At 37.9% G+C, this 27,650-nt stretch overlaps 1 protein-coding gene across 1 annotated transcript; it reads right to left on the reverse strand.

Moving 5' to 3' along the window:
* Positions 1-1,835: 1,835 nt before the first annotated feature.
* On the reverse strand, positions 1,836-25,721 carry FMR1NB (FMR1 neighbor). The gene is made up of 4 exons (XM_088028900.1): positions 25,640-25,721; positions 14,682-14,822; positions 13,017-13,113; positions 1,836-1,995 (listed from the first exon to the last, which is right to left on the reverse strand). Exons 3-4 carry the CDS (start codon positions 13,100-13,102, stop codon positions 1,836-1,838), a joined length of 246 nt encoding a protein of 81 aa, XP_087885026.1. The 5' UTR covers positions 13,103-13,113; positions 14,682-14,822; positions 25,640-25,721.
* Positions 25,722-27,650: the final 1,929 nt, after the last annotated feature.

Raw genomic sequence — 27,650 nt, forward strand, 5'->3', positions numbered from 1 at the left:
ACTGGGTTTCCCCCAACCAACCCCTTTGCTGGAAGGTGAGTAACAACATGAAATCTCTGCCTTATTTAAACCCAACAGAAGTATATGTTGGTAACATAACCGCAGTTGCAAAAGTCACATTACTACCTAGGACCTGAAATGCCACCAGTGCTTTTCATGTTTTTTTTTTAATTCTGTAGAAACTATTTTTAATAAGAAGAATTCAGATCCTGGTTTGATGCACAGAAACAGAACTATCAACTTTATTTTATATTTGGAAGTAAACATGACAAAAATGACAACTAATTTTTGTCCTAAAATGCTCCATCAGGCTTAGATGACTGGGACAGTCACCTCTCCTCTGAATGGTTTGTGTTCTTCTCAGTGGGAAAATAATGCTATAGGAGAAAAGTAAAGTCGAATTAAACAACTTGAAAGGACTAGTATACATACATTACACTTTGTTAGAAAAGAAAATGACTGCAACGAAGTTCTCAAACTCTGTATGTTCAATGCCATGTTTAACTTTATTTTCAGTTTGCCAGTGTACCATCTTATGTTACTGTGAGGCATAAAGACAAAATACACTGTGGCAAATACAATGACAATTTCTGAATAACAAGGTGAACATCCATGCCCCAGTAAATGGCCCACAGAAACTGTACTGTTAGTCTATTTATAATGTCATATATGTGTGTCTGTGTGTGCATACATATGCACATGTATGTATTGCATTAAACTTATACAAAGCAATAATATATAGGTATGTATATACATGTATGATTATATATATATATATACTTATGTATTACCTTATATAGACAGTTATATACATACATATATATATAATACCTTATATAAAGATTTTGTTTCTTCTGAAATAAGTCACATTTCCTGTTCATCTAGTCCAAACTTCTCATTTTGCAGCTTGGTGAACTGAAGCCCAGGAAAGTTAAGGGAATTGCCCAAGCTCCCACTGTACATAATGGCAGAACTGAGACTAAGGCCAGAGTCTCCTGACACCAAGATCAGTGGTCTGTTATTCCACTCCTCTGCTTCTCTGTAACTGGGGCTAGAAATTAACAATTTAAATTTGAGTATTACATTGCAATTTTCAAAGCATTTTCATATACATATTGTTTAAGCTACACAAAAAATTTCAGCTGATGGTATCAAGTTGCTGAAAGATTAACTTAACTTGTCCATGAAAATGCCACAAGTTAATGGCCTGAGTCTCCTGACTGCCCCCCAGTCCAATACTCTATTCCCTGATACCTCTTTTCTCACCAACCATTTTATTCTTAGTTGGCTCTTTGTAATTATTATGGGAGGAGGAAACTCAGGCCAAGGCTAGGAGATCTGTAAGCCTGAGGGCCAGGTAGTCCCTGCTGTATGATTCTGGGATCCCTCAACCACTTATCATACTGAATTATTTAAGTTTGGGGAACAGGTAGCTGAAACTAACAGCTAGGATCCAGGATTTGATTGCAGGTCTGTCAGATTCCTGAAGCTACTCTCCTTCCCCTGGATATTTGGCATGGTCGATACATATGGGGAACTATAGCCATTATTATTTAGCAAGGGTGTCTTTCATGGAGCTGCAGAGTCAGAGCAGGCAGATTCCACTCATTTCTTCTAAAGGGCTGAACTATGTATACCAAACAATGTGGTATCCAAACAACTTGGCACACTTCTTGTCCACCTTCCTAGATTCCAAATATCCCTAGTGATAATACTGTTTCAGAAGCTGAACTCCTGTGGTCCAAGCATTTGTGGGGTTAAAAAAAAAAATGAATTGAACCAAGATGGTGGTAACAAGAATCAAATATTAAATACTTCAATTTTATATCCTACTGCTAATTACCTTTGGTCTCTTGCTCTTTTTCATCACCTAAACCTTCCTCCTCTTCTACTGCTGTCCTTAACATTTCAGCATCCCTCTTTATTTTCTTTCTTTGTTTCTTCAAACCCTTTAAAATTCTGTTGAGTCTCCTTCGTAAAGGATTGGCCCATTTACTGTAATATTAAAAGTTCAAAGTGAAACCTTATTTCTCAACAGTGATACAACAATAACAATTATGGATTATAAAAAATGATGGGTTATAAGGAAAAGGCTATTTACCTACGTAACTCTTTACACATTCCCACCTGATTGTTTAACTCACCATATTTAACAAATCTGATAGAAAATATTGCACTTGGCTCATTCATATTTATCATTGTAACCATTACTATTACTCTACATATTGTCATTTTGATCACTTGATCCTCTTCTATGATAGGAATGCTGTCGTACTCCCCTCTGCTGACATCAATGTTACTCACACTTCAAAACCCAGCTTATATATTATTTGCCTAGGAAACCTTCCCTTTTACTCCTAGCCTATAGAGATTCTTCTCTCCTATTAATTTCAAAACTAAATGGTAATAGTTCACATTACATTATCAACTATAATTTTACAAGCTTGCACTTTCACTGTCTATTGCTATCATTTGGTATTCAATCTTGTACTTCCTGGCATTCATGTGGATAGTCAGGGTTAGGGGTGCCTGAGAGCCCATCACAGGCTAAGAACTTAGCCAGGTGCTTTACATACTTTATCTCACTTAATCCTCACAACAACCCTATATGGTGGATATTGTGTTTCCTGTTCTGCAAATAATTAAGCTGGGGTTTAGAGAAGTTAACTCACCCAAGGTCATACATAGATAGTAAATGGAGATGCTAGCATTTGAACCAAGGTCTGTTTGACTCTAAAATACAGCATCTTTCCCTTAGACCACACTGCAGCATTAGCAAATAATGACTAATAACAAGTATGACAGACTTCCCATGTGCCAAGGCCTGTACATAAGCACTTCATGTGCATGATCTTATTTAATTTTCATGATGACTTGATGAGGCAGGTTCTTTTCCTATCATTTCCATTTTTCAGATGGGGAAACTGAGGCACCGAGGAGGAAAGTAATTTGTCTGATGTCACCACACTACTCAGTAATGGTGCCAGGTTTCAAATCCAGACCTGCCTAAATCTAAAGAGCAATGTCTCACTCACTATGCAAACTTGTCCCCTTTTCCTCTCAGAGCTTGGAAATAACTTCAGGCTAGAGCCTTACCTTGTAACTTCATATATCCCACAGAGCCTTGTACCCAATGAGGGTTCAGGAAATGTTAGTTGGTATTTATTTTTATAAGAGCTTTCGCTTTCTTTTTTTTAAAGATTTTATTTTTAAGTAATCTCTACACCCACTATGGGGCTCGAACTTACAATCCCAAGATCAAGAGTTGAATGCTCCAACACCTGAGCCAGCCAGGTGCCCCAAGATCTTTCACTTTCTAAAGATCTAAGCACAAGCCAAGGAGAAAAACTAGAAATGCTCAAAGCAAAGGTAAGGACGGAAACCCAAAAGAGAAAGGAAGATTTCCATATGATATTATGAAAGACATAATGACAGATAACATAGTCCTATCCTTAGCTCAAAGCTAGGTAGTATACAGAAGAGGACACCTGGCTCCTGACAGTGCTACTTAGCTATACCGAGCAACCAGGTTCTTAGCATGTGAGGCCCAGAGATTGATAAGCCTGCCTTTGAAATGATGACTTTGAAGGTAATACTCACTTTTCTCCCCTCTAACTGCATTACTGGGTTGTCACTGAGCTCCACTAGGTAAGACATATATGGAGCAAATAAATACTTTTTCCTCAATTAATCATAAAAAAAGTCTCCAGGCATAAATGAAATAGTGGGTGAAGGCCAAAAATATATTTATGATTTACCTATGGCCTCTTTATGTTTTAGTGTTATTAACTTCAGTCTCAAAAAAATAATAACTGAAATAACTACATAGTTCTCAGTCTCTTGGGGCCAGATGTGATTCAGAATGCAGAATGTTTTGGGTTTTAGAAAGGCAATATGACATGATATACTGAATATTACATGACACTCCCATAAGGTCTGGAGCAACATCTCATGATCAAATGCAATAATACTTCTACAACAAAATATATGATTATCCGTTCTAAGCATTAAATAATAACTAGAAAATGTCTCAGGTCAGGTCAGCTCAGGTTTTGCTGCCAAATGAGTTAGGAAAAAAGCTTTAGGTTTGTAGAACTTTTTGAACTTCAGAATTTTAGATAAGAAATTGGGGACTTATATTTTTTTCTGATGTTGTGACTTCAATATATTTTATTTCACATAACTAAAATAACTATGTTTTCTTTATCCATAGCTTCTACTCTAAATTTAATGGAGTACATTTCACCTTAATTGACAAAGAAGAATGTAACACGGCCTTATTTTGAAATGCACTGCACTAGTCTAGGTTGCAGAGAACTAGGTTTTAGGTTCAGACTTAACATTCATTACTGAGATCCAAAGTTAGATAATTCTACCCAATATCTAATGAGAATGCCCAAGAGGGAAAGTAGGGGTGAAATGATTTGTCCAGAGTCCCAGAGGTGATTTTCTTCTTTTTTCTTCTTTTTATGTAAAATCTCATATCGTGACCAGCATCCTCACACTTGAAATGTACAGATCAACATATCTCATATTCATTCACTCACTGACACATTTGCTCATTTATGAAATAAACACCATTCTAAATACTAGAGACATAAAGATGAATAATATACGTGTCCTATCCTCAAGAAGCTTAAAATTTAGAAGGGAAGACAGATCTATAAGCTGATAATTATATCACATTGAGATAATCCAAACAGAGGTAAGCAGAAATTGGTAGGAGACAAAAAGGAAGAAGCCTGACCCAGTCTGGGCCAGAGGTTTGGGGTAAGCTTCCTAGAGGAGGTAACATCTAAGCTGAGGCCTGCATCCAGAATGGGGTGAGCCAGATAAAGAAGAGTACATATGGGAGGATGTATAAGAGCATTTCAATCAGTGGGTGGTACATTGTGTGAAAAGATCAGAGTGGCAAAGAAGTATGTTGTTTGTAAACATCAAGTAGAGTGGTGTGGCTGGAAACACTAATTGGCTCACTAGGAATTTCTTGTGATACAGATCTATACAGTTGTGAGATTTTTTTTCTCTAAGAATTCCCAGGAACCTATAGATCTAGGAGCAGAGAAGTAGTGTGGATTCAATTTCAATGAAACAAAGGAGCTGGAAAGAATGGATTCATGTATCAGACAATAGGATCCAGGCTGGATAAAGAAATCAGATAATATTAAAAGACAGAAAACAGAAGATAGGGGAAAACAGAGTTAAAGAGCCTAGAGGTCCTAATAAGGACAGGTGCAGCAAGAGTAAAAGAAAGGAAAAACCTAGAGGACAAAGCACCTATGGTCAAAGAGTAGTCTGAGATTTGAAGTTTAAGATTTCAGAGATTCAGAGGTTCAATTTTTGATGAATGACAAGATTCAGGATATGGGCATGAAAGTGGGTGGCCAATACAGAATGCAGGAGAGATTCCTCAGAATTGAGTGCATCAGGGAACTCTGAAGCTATGGGCTTAGATGGCTCATAACACAGACAATGAGGCTGCCCAGGGAGATGACCAGATGGAGAAGAACACAACACCTAGCAAGTGCCCAGACCAAAGTAGGAGCTCAATAAATATTTGCAGAAAGAAGAAGAATGTATAAAGGATTGAACTGGAGAGTCTAGTCCAAATGTACTATGTACCAGATTCATTTGGGGTGCTTTAGAAAATACACATTTCAGGTCCAAATCCCAGACTTACTAAATCAGAATCTCTTGGGTACAGTCTGGGAATCTATATTATTAAATATTCCCAAGGTTACTTCCATAAAAGTCATCTACAGACTAGAGCATGATAATTACTGGTCTAGTAGGTTGATTTTTCCATGTTTCTTAACAAACTCTAATTCATTAATATAAATATAAATCCTTTATGATAGCTAAAGAATATAACATCAGTCTTAAAGATAAAAAACTTATTAATTCAACTTACCATTTGCAACATCAAAAAGATAGAGAATCCACCAAAATGACTGACTAGATTATTTCAATCATTATTTACTGAGTTGCCTACCACATGGTCTAGAGACCTGTGGTTCTCAAACCTGAGTATACATGAGAATGACTTCTTTGTGGAGTGTGACTTTTTACTTTGAGTATTTGTGTGTGTGTGTGTGTATAAATATATATCCCTTATTAGACTATTTATTTTGGGTATTTGTGTATATATATATATATATGTATATATCCCTTATTAGACTATGGTGTCCCTTGAGAGCAGAGCATGATCTGAATCATGTTTTTGTCCTTCACACTACCTAACACACAGTCTGGAATTCAGATATTCTTGAATGCATTAGAAGTTCTTGAATAATATAATGAAATGAAATAATACTAACTTTGGAAGATTAATCTGGCAGGACACTACAGGAAGGATTATTAGGAGCATAGATTAGGAATCCAGGTATATGTCCAAACTGGCTCGGTAATGCATCCTTACTACTTCTTAAGGGCACAGGCATATATTCCTATCAAAGTGCCAGGAACCTTTTCCAGGACTCAACTCCTAGCCATCTTCCAAACCCCACTTGCCATCCCAACCTAGTTACAGTCTCTCTTGTATAAACTCTTTGGATTAAACACCTCATTCCAATGCCCTCTACAGTTCTCAATTCTTTCTTTGCCTTTGGATGCCAGCTAGCCTTGTGTTGTTACAGGACTGAATGCTTGTGACCTTAAAACTCATATATTTAAGCCCTAACTTCCAGTGTATTTATTTGCAGATTGGGGGCTCTAAGGAAATAGTTAGGTTTAAATGAGGTCATAAGGGTCGGGCCCCAATCAGTAAAATGAATGTCATTATAAAAACTAATTTTTCAGTTTTTTTTTAAGATTTTATTTTATTTATTTGAGAGAGTGAGAGAGAGAGAGAGAGAGCACAAGAGGGGGTAGGGTCAGAGGGAGAAGCAGACTCCCCACTGAGCAGGGAGCCTGATGCAGGACTCAATCCCAGGACTCTGGGATCATGACCTGAGCCAAAGGTAGTCGCTTAACCAACTGAGCCACCCAGGCGCCCTAATTTTTCAGTTATTTACTTATTTATTTATTTATTTTTAAAGAATTTTATTTATTTGAGAGAGAGAAAGAGAGAGCATACAAGCAGGGGGAGGGGCGGACAGTGAGGGAGAAGCAGGCTGCCCCCTGAGCAGGGAGCCTGACCAGGGCTTGATCCCAGGACCCTGAGATCATGACCTGAGCCACAGGCAGACGCTTAACCGACTGAGCCACCCAGGTGCCCCAATTTTTCAGTTTTTTAACTAAAACCCAGAGATTTTGCTCTTTCTCTCTCCCCCTTCTCTCATGCATCAAGGAAAGGCCAAGTGAATATGCAGTGAGAAGACGGCCATCTGCAGGAAGAGAGCCCTCACCAGAAACCAAATTAGCTGGCATCATCACAATGGACTACTAGCCTGCAGAAGTGAGAGAAAATAATGTCTGTTGTTTAAATCCCCTGGTCTCTGGTGTTTTGTTATGGCAGCCCTAGAAGACTAATACACCTTGGCTCCTTTTTGCTCCTCTCCTGAAATCACTTACCCAGGACAGAAATTGACAGCATACAAGACTTGGACCAAGCGGTAACAATAAATAAATTGGAGAAGAGGCAAACCTCAGACTCATTCCAAAGGAAAGCAAAAAATGACAGTGGACTAAGAGAATAGATTACATACTGAAAATAAAGGAAAATAAATAGTCACAGATGACTCCAAGGTTTCTAGTCCGGGAGACTAAAGAAATCACTGATAGAAATGGACAAGTGTCAAGGGGAGATGATTTGAGAGAAAAAAAGTTAAGTTCCGTTCTTCCACATGTTGCATTTAAGGTGCTAACAGAACGTCTAATTCATGAGGGCAATTGGTAATATGGAAGAGGTAGAGATAAGGATTTCAGGGTTCAGATTTAAAAAAAAAAGATTTATTTATTTATTTATTTATTTATTTGAGAGAGAGAGAGAGAGAGAGAGAGCACACAAGCAGGGGGAGGGGTAGAGGGAGAGGGGGAAGCAGACTCCCTGCTGAGCAGGGAGCCGGATGCAGGGGGTGGGGCTATATCCCAGGACCCTGGGTTTAGGACCTGAGCCAAAGGTAGATGCTTAATTGACTGAACCACTCAGGCGCCCCCCAGGATTCAAATTTAAAAGAGAAACCCAGAATATTATGATCAGAAAGGACCTTAGAAATTATCTAACTCAATTCTCCACTCTAATTTTAAGAGAAAACCAGTACCAAAAGAAGTTAAGCTCACTATAAAACTGGTAGAAAGGCAGAACTAGAACACAGATCTTTTCAAATGTTCTTTCTGATACATACTTGTAATATTCTCTGGTAGATGAGAATAAGACTTTGGGAAACAACCACAGTTGGGAGAACAAAGAAAAGCAAACAGATGGATCAGAATGGTAAGGGGAACAATGAAATCCAAGGAAGGAAAGTTTTAAGAAAGGAGCAGTCAACAGTGTACTACTATGGAACTAAAAGGTCAAGTTGAATGGGAATTGAGAAAAGGCCACTGCATTTTGCAATGAGGTAATTAGTTACTTGGCAACAAAATGTTCTTTTTAATAGTACCTACTATTCCAGAATTCTCTAAAATGCTGCCCTTGGAGTCCTTGCAATGGGAACACCTCAGACATATAATCTGCATATAATGAGATTCTCTTATTATTTCAGTAACTAAATTACCTTGAACAGGGTCCAAGAAGAACTGGTTTTATGTGAGTTTCAAATCTACAGTGACTCATGTTAGAGCAGGGTTCCAGTTTGCTCATATTCTCATCTGATCATATTTTATCAAAGTTCTTAGAGACTAGCCACACTTTTAAAATTTATAGATTTTATTTCCTTTCTCTGAATTCGTATGTATATAATCCAGGAACTTCAAACCTTTCAGCAGTTGGCTAATTGCAGCATAAAGCTTTTCAAAATAACATTACTAATTATATTGTACAGTATAATGGAAACACAAACATGGGGATTTGAAAATGTAAATGCCTATTTTTAAAATTCAATGGGTGGTGATTTTTAGGCAATTTTTGACACATTTATTCCCAATTCTTTACCTCCCATTCTAAGAAACTAAGTGGTATTAAGACTATCTGCATAATGAAAACCACATTATAATACAGAGAATCACGCAGCAGGATTTGTCTAAATGTAGGAATTTTCAGTAACAGCCATCTGGCAAGTAGCTACATTGAAATTGTATGGGGGATGTGCTATTTACATCATCTGTGTATCAGATGATCTACAATCTTAAAAAAAATGGCTTTTTATTAGTTGAAAGAAAACATAGTTTTGTCATTTGCAGACTGAGTTCTGAATTTTTTCTTAATTCAAAGTTGCAAATTCAATCTGATAGGAGGAAAAAAAAAACAAGAAAATGCACTCCATCTGAGTTTAATAGGCATGGCATTATAATGTTTGAATTTTCCGCCTTACCAAAGCTATGTACATACTCAAGTATCTTATCACTATATAATACACAGATGTTTAACTGGCCTATGCATAGAGATTAAACTTTATCTAAAAACAGATAAAGATTAGAAACTCAATTTGGCACTTGAGACTACTGTTATTGGCACTCTATTACTGTAACGGGAACAATTCAGCCACCACTCTTCTCCTCTCTTCACTAGAGCCCCCCCACCGCCCTGCTTCCTTTGTCTTCATCCACCTGATCTTTTCCTTCCTTCATCTCTCTATAAGTCTTAAGCCTGTCAGTGACACTTAAACCTAATGAGGCTCTGATCCCTATTAATGAGAATAAAAATAGATCTTATATAACCTTGAAGATGTAATGAATTTCAAAACTCATCTTATATGCAAGTTTAATAAGGCTATTAGTAGCAAATTCTTAGAAAGCTTTTCACTAATGCTCTCTGCTCCCTTTTGTATATGTGCAACCAGCTCAAGCTGTCTTGAGTTCTCTGTGTAACTGGTTCATACCACACATGAACTCAAGTCAAGTAGAAGTAAACTAGAGATTCCATTATAGATTACTTCAGGAGCAAAGTTCAGACACCTCTGCTTACAAATGATGAGCAGTTCAAGGGTTTATCGTGAGGAGACTCCATCTGGATGTAATGAATTCTGTGGGAGCCCCCACCAACCTAAATCTTGTCCTCCCTTTAAAACTCAGCTCAAACAGCACCTCCACTGTAGAGCCCACTCTGCTCTCTCCCACTCATCCTGATCCCTGCTGCCTCAGAACTTTGACAAGTTACTGCCACCACTCTTTTAGTCCTTAATTGTACCCCATCTTTATACTGTTATCTAACATGTCATGCTTGGGACTTATTTTAAGGTAGATTTAAGCTCCTTGAAAATAGGGCCTATGTCTTGGACATTTCTGTGTCCTCCCTAGCACAAGCAGTGACTAAATATGGTCAACTATGGAAAGCATGAATTAGGCACCAAAAGAATGAAATACATTTGGCTCTGGAAAGTGATTATCCTCTTCCTCTAAACTGCTTTCATTTCTCCCACCTGCTCATATTACTTCTCATTTTTACTCCCTCCAGTTCTTGCCAGTCGTTAGCTCCTGAGGCAATCTGTAAATAAAACTCACTGTCCAAATTGCAGGAGCTGGGGAATGTCAAACATCACTTGTTTTGGCTTACAACAAAAGGCCAAGAGGGGAGAGGTACAACATCTGAAGGTATGTATATTTAATGTATAGGACAGGATCCAGCAGGAGGAGGAGCTTAAGAGTATCTTCCAATGCCTCAAGAGTTCTTCCAACAAATAGATCCAGATCATGTTACCGCAGATCTGCTTTTGGCTTTTAGCCCCTCTGATTTAGACAAACACCTGTGTTTAGCTACTTTCTTTTCTTTTAAAAACCACTACATATTGATTTTACTGCTGCATCTATTTCCCTTTTATGTGGTCATTTATTTTACCTACTGTAATATTTTATCTATCTCGTTATTCTTTGAAATGAAGAACAGGAAGTGAGTTAAGGAGATAGTTCTAAAGAGATATTTTGACCCCCAAAATGCAGAGGGGTGGTTAGCAGGCTTTGGCTTCCATTTAAGCTCCTTGTTTGGTATCAAGGATAGGCTCTTTATTCTAACACAATTATTCCCCTTGCCTCTAAAATCAGCTTACCAGGAAAAGCCTGACAGTGCCACAACCACCCTCAGACATCCATTGTTCCTGGAAATTAAGCTAAGCAGCCAGCTGCCAATAAGCACATACTCTGAGGTTGCAACAAACAACCCAGGATGTCTGAAGAAACATACCACTCTTACACAAAATCGTAAAATAAATTTAAAAAATAAACAAATAAATAAATAAATCATAGTAAACCAAAAGTTTTGGTGTTCAATAAGTATACTATTCACATTGTTCAAGTCTCTCAAGCAGTTTATACTATGTAGAAAGAAGAAAACATATTCTTATCAAGGAATAATTCTTTGAAATTCATTTTTTTTAATTTCATTTTAAAGAAAAATCCAGTGTACCTGAATAGCCCATTAAACTCCTTGGCAGAGACATAACAGAGGGGCCGTAATGAAATTATTATACCAGGCCTATTATACCAGACATTCTAAATTGCATGGCATAATCCTAGCCACCTTTTTCTAGCAAATAGTATTTCATTTTTATTCATGGGTTATTTTTTATCTGAAATCAAACTTTGAAGAAGGAAGGGTCAAAAATTCCACTCCTATTCCCAATCATCTGTGGAAAGAAAGAAAATGATAGAGGCCTAGGGATTACACACTCTGTATAGGAAACTAAATGAAAACTGAGAGAACTGACCAGCAGAAAACTGGAGGAGTTGAAAGGCTGTGACTCCACTGTGTCTTCAAAATAGTCTGAGAAAATGATGTAATGATGAGAAAGTCTAAATTACTGTAAGACTGCCTTCCAGGCTAGCCAATGCCATCTACTATATTTCTTTATTCATTCAACCATTCATCTGTTCAACAAAAATATATTAAGCACCTTAAAAATATATTAAACACCCTGCTATGGACTGAAAATACAGTGATGAATATGACACATTCATCAAACTCAAGGAAAAGATACAAAAAAGAAGAAAAAAGACTTAATGATCTTCATGGAAAATAAGGTAACTCGTGTATAGTGTCAATCTTTCAGTGAAATCTAAACCATTTTTTGGTACCTCAAATACCGCCTTCTCATTAACTCAAATAAAAACATCAAAGATGCTTAATTTTCAACAGGTGTCTTTTTTTTTAAGATTTATCCATTCATTTGAGAGAGAGCGTGCGTGAGCGTGCACGAGCAGGGGTGGGATGAGGCGGTGGTGAGGGACAGAGGGAGAGAAGCAGACGCCCCACTGAGCATGGAGCCCGACACGGGACTCTATCTCAGGACCCTGAGATCATGACCTGAGCCGAAATCAAGAGTTGGACAACCGGCTGAGCCACCCAGGCACCCCAGGTACCTTTTCTTTCCCAGAGAACTGAAGTGCCGACCCTGCACTTGCACAAATCTGAGAGTGAGTGCTTCCTTAAATTTTGTGCTCCAACTGCCTCACTCCCCCTGGCCCTGCTCTCTATCTCCACATCCACTGTTCCAGTAGGTAGGGAGCCATTTTCTTTAAAACCTTAGAAGCATTGTGCCAATAGGCCACTGGAATTTTTTATAAGATGCTAAGAAGAAATCTGATACAAATTGGCTTGAAGACAGACCAAGGCTTTTAAGACCCAATAGTAGATGACTGGCTACTAGATGGAGACAACACTTCTGGGAACTCTTCTGACTTGCAGTTAATAACCACTTCCACTCATACACTCCCAGTTCACTGATGTATTTTTCCTTCCAATTCTCTGATGAGGGAATATACAGACTATGCAAGAGAATGTCTAAATTTATGGAAAAATAAAATAACATGCATTTAAGAATATTATGGTAACTCTATTTTAGGTTTTTCCTAAGCTACCTTCTTTTAAACAAAAGGGACCCAAACACAATCCCTGTGTTTCTAGTGCATATGAATAAATGTGTCTACACAGAAATATCCAAATACACTCAGCAATCAGCAAATAAAAGTTTATGTTTCCCTACCTCCTCCGGCAAAAAGAGCAGCAATAAATGGGCAGACATCCCAGGATGATCATGCTGATCACACCAAGCCCAAACATCCGGAACATCTGTGCAGGCTCTGTTGGTTTAATTATATCCTGTTACTTTTATGACAAGCAAGAGAAGCAAATCTGAGCTCTTTCATAAAGTTTTTATTAAAAAACTACCAGTGAATAAAGCAAAATAAGGAGGTATTCTTATATGTCAGGTAAATATCTTTGCTACTCTATCAGGAGCAGGAGTTTAAGAAATGTTCTTGAAATACAACTAAACACTACACTTGAATACATGCCTCCCAAAGGAAGCCTTAACAAAATGATTCTACTGTTTTTGTTAACAGACTATTATGACTCATACTATATATTTCTTCCTGTGGCCTAAGTGTTTTTTTTTCCCTTGGCCATATGTTATACATCCTCGAGCACTCAAGGAGTGAATTAATCTATGAATAGTTAACTTGTTAAAGGAATGGCTTCTTAAATGTTTACTTCCAAATTACAAAACATTAAACAAGAAATCAAGAATTTGCAGGTGAATAAGCATATTATTTATTTATTTATTTTAGAGAGAGAGAGAGAGAGAGTAGGGGGAGGGGCAGAGGGAGCGGGACAAGCAGACTCCACACTGAGTGCAGAGTTTGCAGCTGGGCTCAATCTCACAACCCTGAGATCAGGACCTGAGCCGAAACCAAGAGTTGGATGCTCAACCAACTGAGCCACCTAGGTGCCCCAAGCATATTTTATTCTTATATTCATTTGGAAATGCATTCTAATATGATTGGGAATTTTAAGTCACGGTTCAAGTTTTCCCTCTACAAAGACCAAATGTCTCTTCACACATAATAAAAAGACTAAACTGATGAATGAATTATAAACACCATGTGACAGTATTGAAATTGTAATACTATATTCATGATCAGGTTTCAGTTTCCATTATTAATACTAGATGTTCAACAAAGAGCTGTAAATTGAATAGGGACTATATTAACCTAAGACATTGTTTTGCATGCACGTATCCTTTTTGTAGTATTTGTTAGTGTTTAATCATAACTAATATGTCCATCATGGGACCAACTGGTAATATGTCTCCACTATCCAAATGCAGGAGCAAAAACAGATGTTCTAGTTCTTAAAACTTTGTAAAGAAAAAAAAAATCTTAAGAACCTGATTCAAAAAAAATAGAACAAAGAGAAACTAATAAACAAACCTTAACAAGGAACATTTGAGTCTACTGTTACGTACTGAGATGTTGAAGACAAGATAAATGGGAAGAATTCTACTCAAGTAGGAAGAGAAAGTGAGAAGAGAAAAATAAGCTAAGGCATGCCTGATTCGTATTTTCTCCCAGGCACTGAAGGTTACATATCATAGAGTCTGGAATCTTTGGAAGAAGACAGAGAGTGACTAAAGCAAAAGAAAAGATGAGACTAATTTTGAACTGCCAAAGTCACATCTAAGGGCTAAGCAGAAACTGTTCATGAATAGAGGCCTGACCACCTCAGGACTTTTACAGACAGTCTTGCTTTAGGGCTGGGAGCCCCCTTTAAGTGTTAAGCTGGAAGATCCAAATTTAAATTTATGCCATTGTGACCTATTTATTTGATTTTTAAAAATAGAAATATAATAAATGTAAGAGGATGAACTTACTATCTTTTAATGGGGCAAAGCAGCTGAAGTTATTGGTCCTGAATGATGAATAACAGCATTTGTATTCCAAACATTCAATCTTGTTATAATCTTGCAGCTTATTGCAAGCCTTCACAACCTGATTCTCCTTTGGAATGCATGCTTTTAGAAACAAAATCCAAGAAAAAGAATTCACTATGGTTAATAAGCACTTTCCCTAATTAAATAATGACTGCAAAACAAAATAAAATGCAAACTGGTACATTTAAATACTGAATGACATCTACAAATAGTGATGAATGCTAAAAAAATAAGAGTTAAGCTAAAAATTACCACAAAGTTACTAACATCACATTTTCAATTCTAGATGAACTGCAAAAAAATATAAATTATTAACAGGTCATTGGTAAGGTAGTTTTTTTTTAATTGTTATGTTAATCACCATACATTACATCATTAGTTTTTGATGTAGGGTTCCATGATTCATTGTTTGTGCATAACACCCAGTGCTCCACGCAGAATGTGCCCTCTTTAATACCCATCACCAGGCTAACCCATCCACCCACCCTCTCCCCTCTAGAACCCTCAGTTTCTTTTTCAGAGTCCATCATCTCTCATGGTTCGTCTCCCCCTCTGATGTACTCCCCTTCATTCTTCCCCTCCTGCTATCTTCTTCTTCTTTTTTCTTAACATATGTTGCATTATTTGTTTCAGAAGTACAGATCTGTGATTCAACAGTCTTGCACAATTCACAGAGCTCACCATAGCACATACCCTACCCACTGTCTATCACCCAGCCACCCCATCCCTCCCACTGCCCACCACTCCAGCAACACTCAGTTTGTTTCCTCAGATTAAGAATTCCTCATGTCAGTGAGGTCATATGATACATGTCTTTCTCTGATTGACTCATTTCACTCAGCATAACACCCTCCAGTTCCACCCACGTCGTTGCAAATGGCAAGATCTCATTCCTTTTGATGGCTGCATAATATTCCATGGTGTATATATACCACCTCTTCTTTATCCATTCATCTGTCGATGGACATCTTGGCTCTTTCCACAGTTTGGCTATTGTGGACATTGCTGCTATAAACATTGGGGAGCACATACTCCTTCGGATCCCTACATTTGTATCTTTGGGGTAAATACACAGTAGTGCAGTTGCTGGATCGTAGGGTAGCTCTACTTTCAACTGTTTGAGGAACCTCCATACTGTTTTCCAGAGGGGTTGCACCAGCTAGCATTCCCTCCAACAGTGTAGGAGGGTTCCCCTTTCTCCGCATCCCCGCCAACATCTGTCGTTTCCTGACTTGTTAATTTTAGCCATTCTGACTGGTGTCAGGTGGTATCTCATTGAGGTTTTGATTTGGATTTCCCTGATGCCGAGCGATGTTGAGCACTTTTTCATATATCTGTTGGCCATTTGGATGTCTTCTTTGGAAAAATGTCTGTTCATGTCTTCTGCCCATTTCTTGATTGGATTATTTGTTCTTTGGGTGTTGAGTTTGATAAGTTCTTTATAGATTTTGGATACTAGCCCTTTATCATTTGCAAATATTTTCTCCCATTCTGTCAGTTGTCTTTTCGTTTTGTGGACTGTTTCTTTTGCTGTGCAAAAGCTTTTTATCTTGATGAAATCCCAATAGTTCATTTTTGCCCTTGCTTCCCTTGCCTTTGGTGATGTTTCTAGAAGGAGTTGCTGCGGCTGAGGTCGAAGATGTTGCTACCTGTGTTCTCCTTTAGGATTTTGATGGACTCCTGTCTCACGTTTAGGTTTTTCAACCATTTGGAGTCTATTTTTGTGTGTGGTGTAAGGAAATGGTCCAGTTTCGTTCTTCTGCATGTGGCTGTCCAATTTTCCCAACACCATTTGTTGAAGAGACTGTCTTTTTTCCACTGGACATTCTTTCCTGCTTTGTCAAAGATTAGTTGACCATAGAGTTGAGGATCCATTTCTGGGCTCTCTATTCTGTTCCATTGATCGATGTGTCTGTTTTTGTGCCAGTAGATACTATCTTGATGATGACAGCTTTGTAATAGAGCTGGAAGTAGGGAATTGTGATGCCGCCAGCTTTGCTCTTCTTTTTCAACATTCCTTTGGCTATTTGGGGTCTCTTCTGTTTCCATACAAATTTTAGGATTATTTGTTCCATTTCTTTGAAAAAAGTGGATGGTATTTTGATGGGGATTGCATTGAATGTGTACATTACTCTAGGTAGCATTGACATCTTCACAATGTTTGTTCTTCCAATCCATGACCATGGAACGTTTTTCCATTTATTTGTGTCTTCTTCAATTTCTTTCATGAGTATTTTATAGTTTTCTGAGTACAGATCCTTTGCCTCTTCGGTTAGATTTATTCCTAGGTATCTTATGGTTTTGGGTGCAGTTGTAAATGGGAATGACTCCTTGATTTGTCTCTCTTCTGTCTTGTTGGTGTATAGGAATGCCACTGATTTCTGTGCATTGATTTTATATCCTGCTACTTTACTGAATTCCTGTATGAGTTCTAGCAGTTTTGGGGTGGAGTCTTTTGGGTTTTCCACATACAGTATCATGTCATCTGCAAAGAGTGAGAGTTTGACTTCTTCTTTGCCGATTTGGATGCCTTTGATTTCTTTTTCATGTCTGATTGCTGTGGCTAGGACTTCTAATACTATGTTGAATAGCAGTGGTGACAGTGGTCATCCCTGCCGCGTTCCTGACCTTAGGGGAAAAGCTCTCAGCTTTTCCCCATTGAGAATGATATTCGCTGTAGGTTTTTCATAGAAGGCTTTTATGATATTGAGGTAGGTACCCTCTATCGCTATATTCTGAATAGTTTTGATCAAGAAAGGATGCTGTACTTTGTCAAATGCTTTTTCTGCATCTATTGAGAGGATCATATGATTCTTGTTCTTTCTTTTGTTAATGTATTGTATCACGCTGATTGATTTGCGGATGTTGAACCAACCTTGCAGCCCAGGGATAAATCCCACTTGGTCATGGTGAATAATCCTTTTAATGTACTGTTGGATCCTATTGGCTAGTATTTTGGTGAGAATTTTGCATCCATGTTCATCAAGGATATTGGTCCATAATTCTTTTTGATGGGGTCTTTCTCTGGTTTTGGGATCAAGGTAATGGTGGCCTCATAAAATGAGTTTGGAAGTTTTCCTTCCATTTCTATTTTTTGGAACAGTTTCAGGAGAATAGGTATCAATTCTTCTTTAAATGTCTGATAGAATTCCCCTGGGAAGCCATCTGGCCCTGGGCTTTTGTTTCTTGGGAGATTTTTGATGACTGCTTCAATTTCCTTAGTGGTTATAGGTCTGTTCAGGTTTTCTATTTCTTCCTGGTTCAATTTTGGTAGTTGATACATCTCTAGGAATGCACCCATTTCTTCCAGGTTATCTAATTTGCAGGCATAGAGTTGCTCATAATATGTTCTTATAATTGTTTGTATTTCTTTGGTGTTGGTTGTGATCGCTCCTCTTTCATTCATGATTTTGTTGAGTTGGGTCATTTCTCTTTTCTTTTTGATCAGTCTGGCCAGGGGTTTATCAGTCTTGTTAATTCTTTCAAAGAACCAGCTCCTAGTTTCTTTGATCTATTCTACTGTTCTTTTCGTTTCTATTTCATTGACTTATGCTCTGATCTTTATGATTTCTCTTCTCCTGCTGGGTTTAGGCTTTATTGCCTGTTCTTTCTCCAGCTCCTTTAGGTGTAGGGTTAGGTTGTGTATTTGAGACCTTTCTTGTTTCTTGAGAAAGGCTTGTATTGCTATATACTTTCCTCTCAGGACTGCCTTTGCTGTATCCCAAAGATTTTGAACAGTTGTGTTTTCATTTTCATTGGTTTCCATGAATTTTTTTAATTCTTCTTTAATTTCCTGGTTGACCCATTCATTCTTTAGTAGGATGCTCTTTAGCCTCCATGTATTTGAGTTCTTTCTAACTTTCCTCTTGTGATTGAGTTCTAGCTTGAAAGCATTGTGGTCTGAAAATATGCAGGGAATAATCCCAATCTTTTGGTACCGGTTGAGACCTGATTTGTGACCTAGGATGTGATCAATTCTGGAGAATGTTCCATGGGCACTAGAGAAGAATGTGTATGCTGTTGCTTTGGGATGGAATGTTCTGAATATGTCTGTGAAGTCCATTTGGTCCAGTGTGTCATTTAAAGTCTTTATTTCCTTGTTGATCTTTTGCTTAGATGATCTGTCCATTTCAGTCAGGGGGCTGTTAAAGTCCCCCACTATTATTGTATTGTTGGCAATGTGTTTCTTTGCTTTTGTTATCAATTGCCTTATAAAATTGGCTGCTCCCATGTTAGGGGCATAGATATTTACAATTGTTAGATCTTCTTGTTGGATAGACCCTTTAAGTAGGATATGGTGTCCTTCTTCATCTCTTATTACAGTCTTTGTTTTAAAATCTAATTTGTGTGATATAAGGATTGCCACCCCAGCTTTCTTTTGGTGTCCATTAGCATGGTAAAGTGTTTTCTACCCCCTCACTTTCAGTCTGGGGGTGTCTTTGGGTCTAAAATGAGTCTCTTGCAGAGAGCATATCAATGGGTCTTGTTTTTTAATCCAATCTGATAGCCTGTGTCTTTTGATTGGGGCATTTAGCCCATTTACATTCAGGGTAACTATTGAAAGGTATGAATTTAGTGCCATTGTATTGCCTGTAGGTGACTGTTACTGTATTTTGTCTGTGTTCCTTTCTGATCTATGTTGCTTTTAGGCTCTCTCTTTGCTTAGAGGACCCCTTTCAATATTTCTTGGAGGGCTGGTTTTGTGTTTGCAATTTCCTTTAGTTTTTGTTTGTTCTGGAAGCTTTTGATCTCTCCTTCAATTTTCAATGAGAGCCTAGCTGGATAGGGTATTCTTGGCTGCATATTTTTCTCGTTTAGTGCTCTGAAGATCTCATGCCAGTCCTTTCTGGCCTGCCAGGTCTCTGTGGATAGGTCTGTTGCCAATCTAATGTTTCTACCATTGCAGGTTACATATCTCTTCTCCCAAGCTGATTTCAGGATTTTCTCTTTGTCTCTGAGACTCGTAAGTTTTACTATTAGATGTCGGGGTGTTGACCTATTTTTATTGATTTTGAGAGGGGTTCTCTGTGCCTCCTGGATTTTGATGCCTGTTTCCTTCCTCACAGTAGGGAAGTTCTCTGCTATTATTTGCTCCAATATACCTTCTGCCCCTCTCTCTCTTTCTTCTTCTTCTGGGATCCCAATTATTCTAATGTTGTTTCATCTTATCGTATCGCTTTTCTCTCGAATTCTGCCCTCATGATCCTGTACTTGTTTCTCTTTTTCTCAGCCTCTTTATTTTCCATCATTTGGTCTTCTATATCGCTGATTCTCTCTTCTGCCTCATTTATCCTAGCAGTTAGTGCCCCCATTTTTGATTGCACCTCATTAATAGCTTTTTTGATTTCGACTTGGTTAGATTTTAGTTCTTTTATTTCTCCAGAAAGGGTTTCTCTAATAACTTCCACGCTTTTTTCAAGCCTAGCTAGTATCTTTAAAGTCATGATTCTGAACTCTAGGTCCAACATCGTACTAATGTCCGTATTGAGTAGGTCCTTGGCTGACGGTACTACCTCTTGTTCTTTTTGGTAAGGTGATTTTTTTTCGTCTTGTCATTTTGTCCAGAGGAGAACAGATGAATGAGAGAACAAAATGCTAACAGGTTAACAACGTCCCCAGCAAATATACTCTATACAAATCAGAAAAGACCTGAAACCAGGGGAAAAGAAAGGAAAAGAAAGAAAAAAGAAAGAGAAAAAAAAAACACAAAAAGAAAAAGATAAAAACAAATACAGAACAATACAAAAAAAACAGAATATGATCAAATATGATCAGGCTAGTGCATAGATCAGTGCCACACACTAGATTTTGGGCGTATTTTGGTCTGTTAGAAAAAAGTGCCTCCTAAAATTTTAAAGGAAGAAAGACATATATGTACAAAATAAGGGTTGATACAATGAAGGGATGGAAGATGACTGTAAAGATAAAAATTATAAAAGATTTTATAAAAGGAATTGATAAGTTAAGAAGTTGTTTGAATAAAGAAAGAAGATTTAAAAAAGAAAAAAGAAAAAAAAGGGAGAGAATGTGATCAGGCAGGAGACTAGAACAAAGCCATACACTAGTGATTTAGGGTATATTTTGATCTGTTAGAAGAAACTGTATCTTAAAATTTTAAAGAGAGAACAACTTATATATATATGCCAAAAATAAGGGTAACTACTATGAAGGGATAAAACATGACTCTAAAAATGAAAAATAAAAAATGTTTTTTTAAAAAAGGGATTGATAAGATGTTGTTTGAAAAAGGGAAAAAGAAAAAAAAAAAAAAACAGTTCAAAAATTAACTTTGAAAAACTAATGAATCATAGTAAAAAAAGCCATGAATTCTATGTGCAATATTCCCCTAGCGCTGGAGTTCTCCCGTTCTCTTTGATCGGTAAACTTGGTCTTGACTCGCTGGCTGTTCTTGCTGATCTTCTGGGGGAGGGGCCTGTTGCCGTGGTTCCCAAATGTCTTTGCCGGAGGCGGAATTGCCCCACCCTTGTGAGTCCGGGCTAAGCAAGCTGCTCGGGTTTGCTCTCAGGAGCTTTTGTTCCCTGCAAGCTCTTGGTACAGCTTTGGAGGACCAGGGTGAAAATGGTGGCCTCCCAATCTCCACCCGGAGGAGCTGAGAACTCGGGGCCCCGCTCCTCAGTGCGCCCCCAGAGAAAAGCAGTCACTCCCGTCTCCCTGGTCTCCGGCCGCATTCTGTGCTCACCCGGCCTGTGACCTAGTGTTTCTATCTCTGGCACCCGACCCCGTGTGGAGTCTCCAAACCCAGCAGATCCCTGCGGTGCGCTCTGGCGCCGTTCCTCCCCGGGGAGGAAGGGGAGTCTCCCCAGCTCTGCCGCTTGTTGGGTCCCTGCTGGAGGAGCAGTGGCCCGATTGGGCCGCGGATCACAGTTTGTGGCCACCCCGAGCTGAGAGCCCACACCTCGGCTCCGTCTCTGCAGCCGGCTTCCCCGCTCCAATACCTGGGAGCTCTGCTGCACTCAGGCACCCCCGGTCTTTCTGTGACCCCGAGGGTCCTGAGACCCCACTGTCCCCGAGGGTTCCACCCCCCGCTTAGCCACTGGAGCGACGTCCCTAAGCGGAGCCTGCTTCTAAAAGTTCCGATTTTGTGCTCCGCGGCTCTAGCACTTGCCAGAAGCGGCTGACGGAGGCCCCCTCCCCCGCCGTCTATCCTCCTGAATATCGCCTCGGATTCACTTCTCCGCACGTCCTACCTTCCAGAAAGTGGTCGCTTCTCTGTTCAGAGAGTTGTTGCTACTCTCTTCTTTGGTCTCCTGTTGAGTTCGTAGGTGTTCAGAATGGTTTGATCCCTATCCAGCTGAATTCCTGAGACCAGACGAAGTCCAGGTCTCCCACTCCTCCGCCATCTTGCTCCGCCCCCCGGTAAGGTAGTTTTAAAAGGACTATAGATCATAAGCTGAGTAGTAGTGATACAAATATAACACAGAAGGAGCTAAATAACAAGAAATATCAAATATCCTTAAAACTAACACCTTGTTAAAATAACACCATAGATATCCTCTCACTCAATTTTTCTAACCTACAGAAACTCACTGAATATGTCAATGAAAATGAATGTAAGTAAAAGTCACAGTTTATTGCTAGACTGTAAGATAAGTGGATACTATTGATATTGATCTACTTTCTGTGAACACTTACCATATTGGCACTACAGTATGTTTTAAGATCCTTCCTTTTGGCCTTAAGTTATGACTCTATAACTTTGAATAGGCAATGATTTATAGCATCAACACCAAGGTTCATGCAACTGCAATAAATCCATACATATCTGAATCTGTAAGACTTGCAAGCTCACAAATAAATAAATAAATAAATAGAGACATGCAAGCTCAAATAGTTGATTTTTTAAAAAAAAAACATTCTGCTTTACAACAGAAACAAATGACAACCAAAAAGGCAGATATATTTTTATTCAAAAAGAAAACTTCCACAGTATGGCTTAAGGCCACCATAGATTCAGTTCAACTTCCAATACTACCAACAACTCCAGACTTAGAAAAGTAATAACTGATGTTTCATGATCACTCCAAAGAACTTTAACGTCAGCAAAAAACAATATCATGGTTACAGGCATATTTTTTATCTCTTGGTATATTTTATTATATTCTCCTTTTTAAAGATTGGCAATTCCTAGGGGTGCCTGGGTGGCTCAGTCGTTGGGCATCTGCCTTCGGGTCAGGTCATGATCCCAGGGTTCTGGGATCGAGCCCCACATCAGGCTCCCTGCTCAGCGGGAAGCCTGCTTCTCCTTCTCCCACTCCCCCTGCTTGTGTTCCCTCTCTTGCTGTGTCTCTCTCTGTCAAATAAATAATTAAAATCTTTAAAAGATTGGCAATTCCTAAAACTAAGGTAAAAGTAATAATAGCTACCATTCACGAGGCACCTATTTGGACCAGGTTCCTTGCTTTACACACATTATTCCTAATTTTCACAACAAACTCTCAAAATGAGTTTTAAAACTCCCATTCTAGAAATAAAGAAATGAAGGATCAAACGCCTGTGCAAGGCCACAAATTTAATGCATTTCCAGCTGGCCTGGAGATTCGTTTCCCAAACATTTCAGGCATGTGAGAGTTTGGTCTACTTTGTTGTTATATACACTGGGCAATCTATTCTCCATTTCTGCCAGGCTCACAGTGACTTTCCTCCCCAGGCTGGACTGCACTGGGAATACCATGTTCAGTCCTAGGCATCACACACTCAAAAAAGGGTGACTATAGTCAGGGCCTGGTCAGAGATGGTACGGACTTACTGCATGTTGAATTCTTCACTATTGGCATTGTTCAAAATCGTTCCAGGAATGGAAATCAAAGAAGAGATTATAAATCACAGAAAATACTGGACTGGATGATCTCTAAGATCCCATCTAATGCTGAGCTTCTGTTATTTTATACTGAAATTGCATCTGATGGACTTTATGCCAGATACTAAAATTAACTTTCAGACTTAAATTACTGAGACACCTGTATTTTGAAGAATAAAAAGGGTAGAATAATTTTTATCAGGTTTAAGTATATAATTTTGTCCAAAGAGAGAAGGATCGTGTGACCTCTCAAGCTTCCCTGCCAGTCTGTCTCAAGGTTACCACTTTAATGCGCAAGAGATAAATCTCTTATGAACAACAGCCTGATGACAAAACGGCGGGCTTTTTTTTAGTCCCTAAGTGGGAAGAGTGTTCCTTTTCAATTATACAGGGGAGGAAATAAATTGGTTAAAAGTATTTCACATTTTATGAACTTGTAGTTATTCTTTTCAAAGAGATAGCATATACATTTTGTAAATATTTAATCACTGTTTTTGAAAGATGTGAATCAACCTGGGTCCAATGTTTCTCTTAAAATGGAACAGTCTGATTTTGTTGGGCATCTCATACAATTGATTTTGACTCAACGTACTGTGCCAGGTTGAAGGAATATTTTGGAAATGCAGATATTCTTATTTAGACTATTTTTAAAGGTGACTTCAGTGTTTGTATAATGCTATTAGAGGTAATTATGGGACAGTTTATGTCTGTTATCTTCATAAGCTCTAAAGTTTAAATCATCATTTGTTGTTGTTTATGACCAACTTTGGCACTCACTAAACCCATTCTTTTAGTTTCACAACATACCACCTTCTCAAATTTCTTTCTTTTTTCTTAAAGATTTTATTATTTTTATTTTTATTATTTTTTTAAAGATTTATTTGTTTGTTTTAGAGAGTGTGTGTGTGTGTGTGTGTGTGTGTGTGAGCAAGGGTGGGGGGCAGAGGGAGAGGGAGAGAAACAAACTCCCCGCTGAGTGTAGAGCCCCATGCAAGGCTCGATCTCACAACCCTGAGATCATGACCTGAGCCAAAATGAAGAGTTGGACGCTTAACCGACTGAGCCACCCAGGCACCCCCATTTTTATTTTTATTTTTATTTTTTACAGTAAACTCTATGCCCAACATGGGGCTTGAACCTGCAACCCCAAGATCAAGAGTCATATGATCTACCAACTGAGCCAGCCAGGCAACCCCTCAAATTTCTCTTTCTTCACTCAACTTGACCATGACAGTTTTTAAAATTTATTTAAGGGCCTCATTTATTTTGCTCTTCTCATTAGTAGTAGGTGTTATAATGCCTGTTTCGTACTTGATGAAACCAATATAGAGAAATGTGGAGATTTATGCAAGATCACAGAAAAATTAAGTGGTAGAATCTGAAATTAAACAATGGATATAATTTTGTGCTTATATACGTACATCAAATTTTGTTAGAATAAATTCTCATGATTTTTAATAAAAGCTTCATCTTTGTAATTCACATGTCAATTTACTTGAAGATTCTCCTTGAAACGGTACCACATGCTATAGAAAATGAAACATTTATTTGTGGCTAATAATTCTCAGGGGTCCTCATGTGCTTGATAAACACATTATATACAGAATCACAAAAAGATGATGTGACTTGAAACCTGAACTTTTTATCATTAAAACAGGTGGGAAAACATCTGGTATATTCCATAACATCAGAGCCACATAGTTCCCTGATTAATGCTAAAGACATTGATTTCACAATACTGGGTCAGTGACTAAATTTCAGGCAATGCCATTAAGATAAATTGTGAAAGGTTTAGATATTTGTGAAGGAAAAGTATTTCCATAAAGAGTAACAAACGTTTATGAAGGTCTTAAAAGTACAGTCTCAGGTCATCCTCACAATTCTTCGTGGTAAATATTTTCATTTTAAAGATGAGGACACTGAGGTTCAGAGATATTACCTTGCCTAAGGCAAAGGGCAGAGTCAGGATTAAAACTCAGGTCCGTCTCACCCCAATGCCAATAGACGACACTGCCTCCTAAACATTTAACTAATCTTTTCAAAATGAGGACATTGGGAGGAAAAAAATCAAATAACTTACTTGTTGGAAAGAAAAAATTTAACAGAGCTTCCCTAAGGGACTTTTTTCCCAGAGATTGTCCATTAGCATTTTCACTGCTCCACAGAATACGTTCACTTGGAGATGCAGAATTCGAGAACCCTTAAGAGAAACTGAAATTATTAATCCCAACATATAAAGCATTGATCACTTTTTATGACCCTTTAATAGCAATTACCCTTTGCTTAATTTAATTAATTATGGAATGTCTAAGAGCTAACAGATATTATACTTACATCTCATAACAGCTTAGGTACTATTAATAATCAGAATGTGATTCTGCTGTGAAACTGAAAAACTAAGTATTAAATTTTTAAAAATTTTTAATTAAAAAAATTTTTTTTAAATGCTTAAGCCATAATAGGCTAACACATCTCATCGTTGTGCTGTAAACTGAATTACAATACTGAACTTGCCTCTGACAAACAGCATTAACATTCACAGGCCCAATCAATTAACAACTTGGAAACAGTATGTATCCCAACAAAATTGGACCCCATCACAGAAACTCTTGGCATATACTGATGGCTTATTTATTTACTGATAAAAATCAAGACCTTAGACATTGTAAAACTCTCCTTATCCTTCTTCCTCAATACTTCAAACAAACTGCTTTTAGTTTTATTTGCATCATTCCCTCTTATACAAGAGGAAATTATATCCATCTTTGTTCCTGTAGCATGATTTGTCCATATCATTCAATATTTTTCAACACTATCTTTAATAATTTCACAGTATTCCATTATAAGGCTCTTTTACAACTGAGTTAACCATTCACCCATAGAAAGACATTTAAGTTATTGACAAGATATTGGTATTATAAAGAACACTGCATAGAACTCACAGATACAAAAACCAAAACAAAACAAAACTCATAGACAAAGAAGAGATTGGTGGTTGCCAGAGGCAGGCAGTAGGGGTAGGTGAAATGGGTTAAAGGAATCAAAAGGTACAAACTTCCAGGTATAAAATAAATAAGTTCTGGGGATGTAATGTACAGCATGCGACTATAGTTAATAATACTGTATTGCATATTTAAAGTTGCTAAGAGAGTAAATCTTAAAAGTTTCCATCACAAGAAAAAACATTTTGTAACTATCTATGATGACAGATGTTAACTACAGTTACTGTGATCATTTTGCAATATATACAAAAATCTAGTCATTATGTTGTACACCTGCAACTAATATAATGTTATATGTCAATTATACCTCAATAAAAAAAGATATAAAGAAATAAAGAACACTGTAATGATTACCACTGGGACTATATATTTGCAAATAGCTATGAAAAATACCTTGGGATAAATTATTAAGGAATGGCTCTTGATTTTGGCCACATTACCCTCCAGCAAGGCTGCCCGAAAGTACACTTCTACCAGTAGTGCAGACAAATAGCAGTTTTCTTGCACCCTAGACTTTTTGTTGTTGTTTGCCAGTTTGATGACCAAAATAATGGTATTTCTTTTGTTTTAATTGCACCTTTAATCATCAGTGAGCTTACATATTTCATACATTTGTTGTATAGTAGAGAACTTAAGCTTTAGTCTGTCACATATGTTACAAATATTTTTCAAGGTAGTCAGCTAACTATATTTTTTATGATGTTTTGGGAAGTTCAAAAGTTTTAAGTGTTTTATGTAATCAAACGCTATCAATCTCTTCCTTTACTATTTCTGCCTTTTGGGTCATGTTTAGAAAGACATTCTAAATTCCAATATTTCCTTCTAACACTTTTTTTAAAGATTTTATTTATTTATTTGAAAGAGAGTGAGTGAGAGAGAGCACAAGCTGGGGGAGGGGCAGAGGGAGAGGGAGGAGCAGACTCCCCACTGAGCAGGGAGCCAGATGTGGGACTCCATCCCAGGACCCTGGGATCATGACCTGAGTTGAAGGCAGACACTTAACCAGCTGAGCCACCCAGGCATCCTCCTTCTAACACTTTTATAATTTCACTTTTGGAATTTAAATCTTTAATTCACCTGGAGTATATT

This window comes from Eumetopias jubatus, unplaced genomic scaffold, assembly GCF_037043125.1.
Source record: "Eumetopias jubatus isolate StellerSeaLion01/CBP00866 unplaced genomic scaffold, mEumJub1_p1.0 scaffold_11, whole genome shotgun sequence".
NCBI classification, from domain to species: domain Eukaryota; kingdom Metazoa; phylum Chordata; class Mammalia; order Carnivora; family Otariidae; genus Eumetopias; species Eumetopias jubatus.

What these genes read in the sequence shown, in the direction of transcription:
- FMR1NB (XM_088028900.1), bottom strand. Translation starts at nt 13,102, where the DNA reads ATGTTCCGGATGTTTGGGCTTGGTGTGATCAGCATGATCATCCTGGGA. An exon ending in TGCTCTTTTTGCCGGAGGAG is followed by an intron (nt 1,996 to 13,016) that starts GTAGGGAAACAT and finishes TTAATATTACAG; the next exon opens with TAAATGGGCCAATCCTTTAC.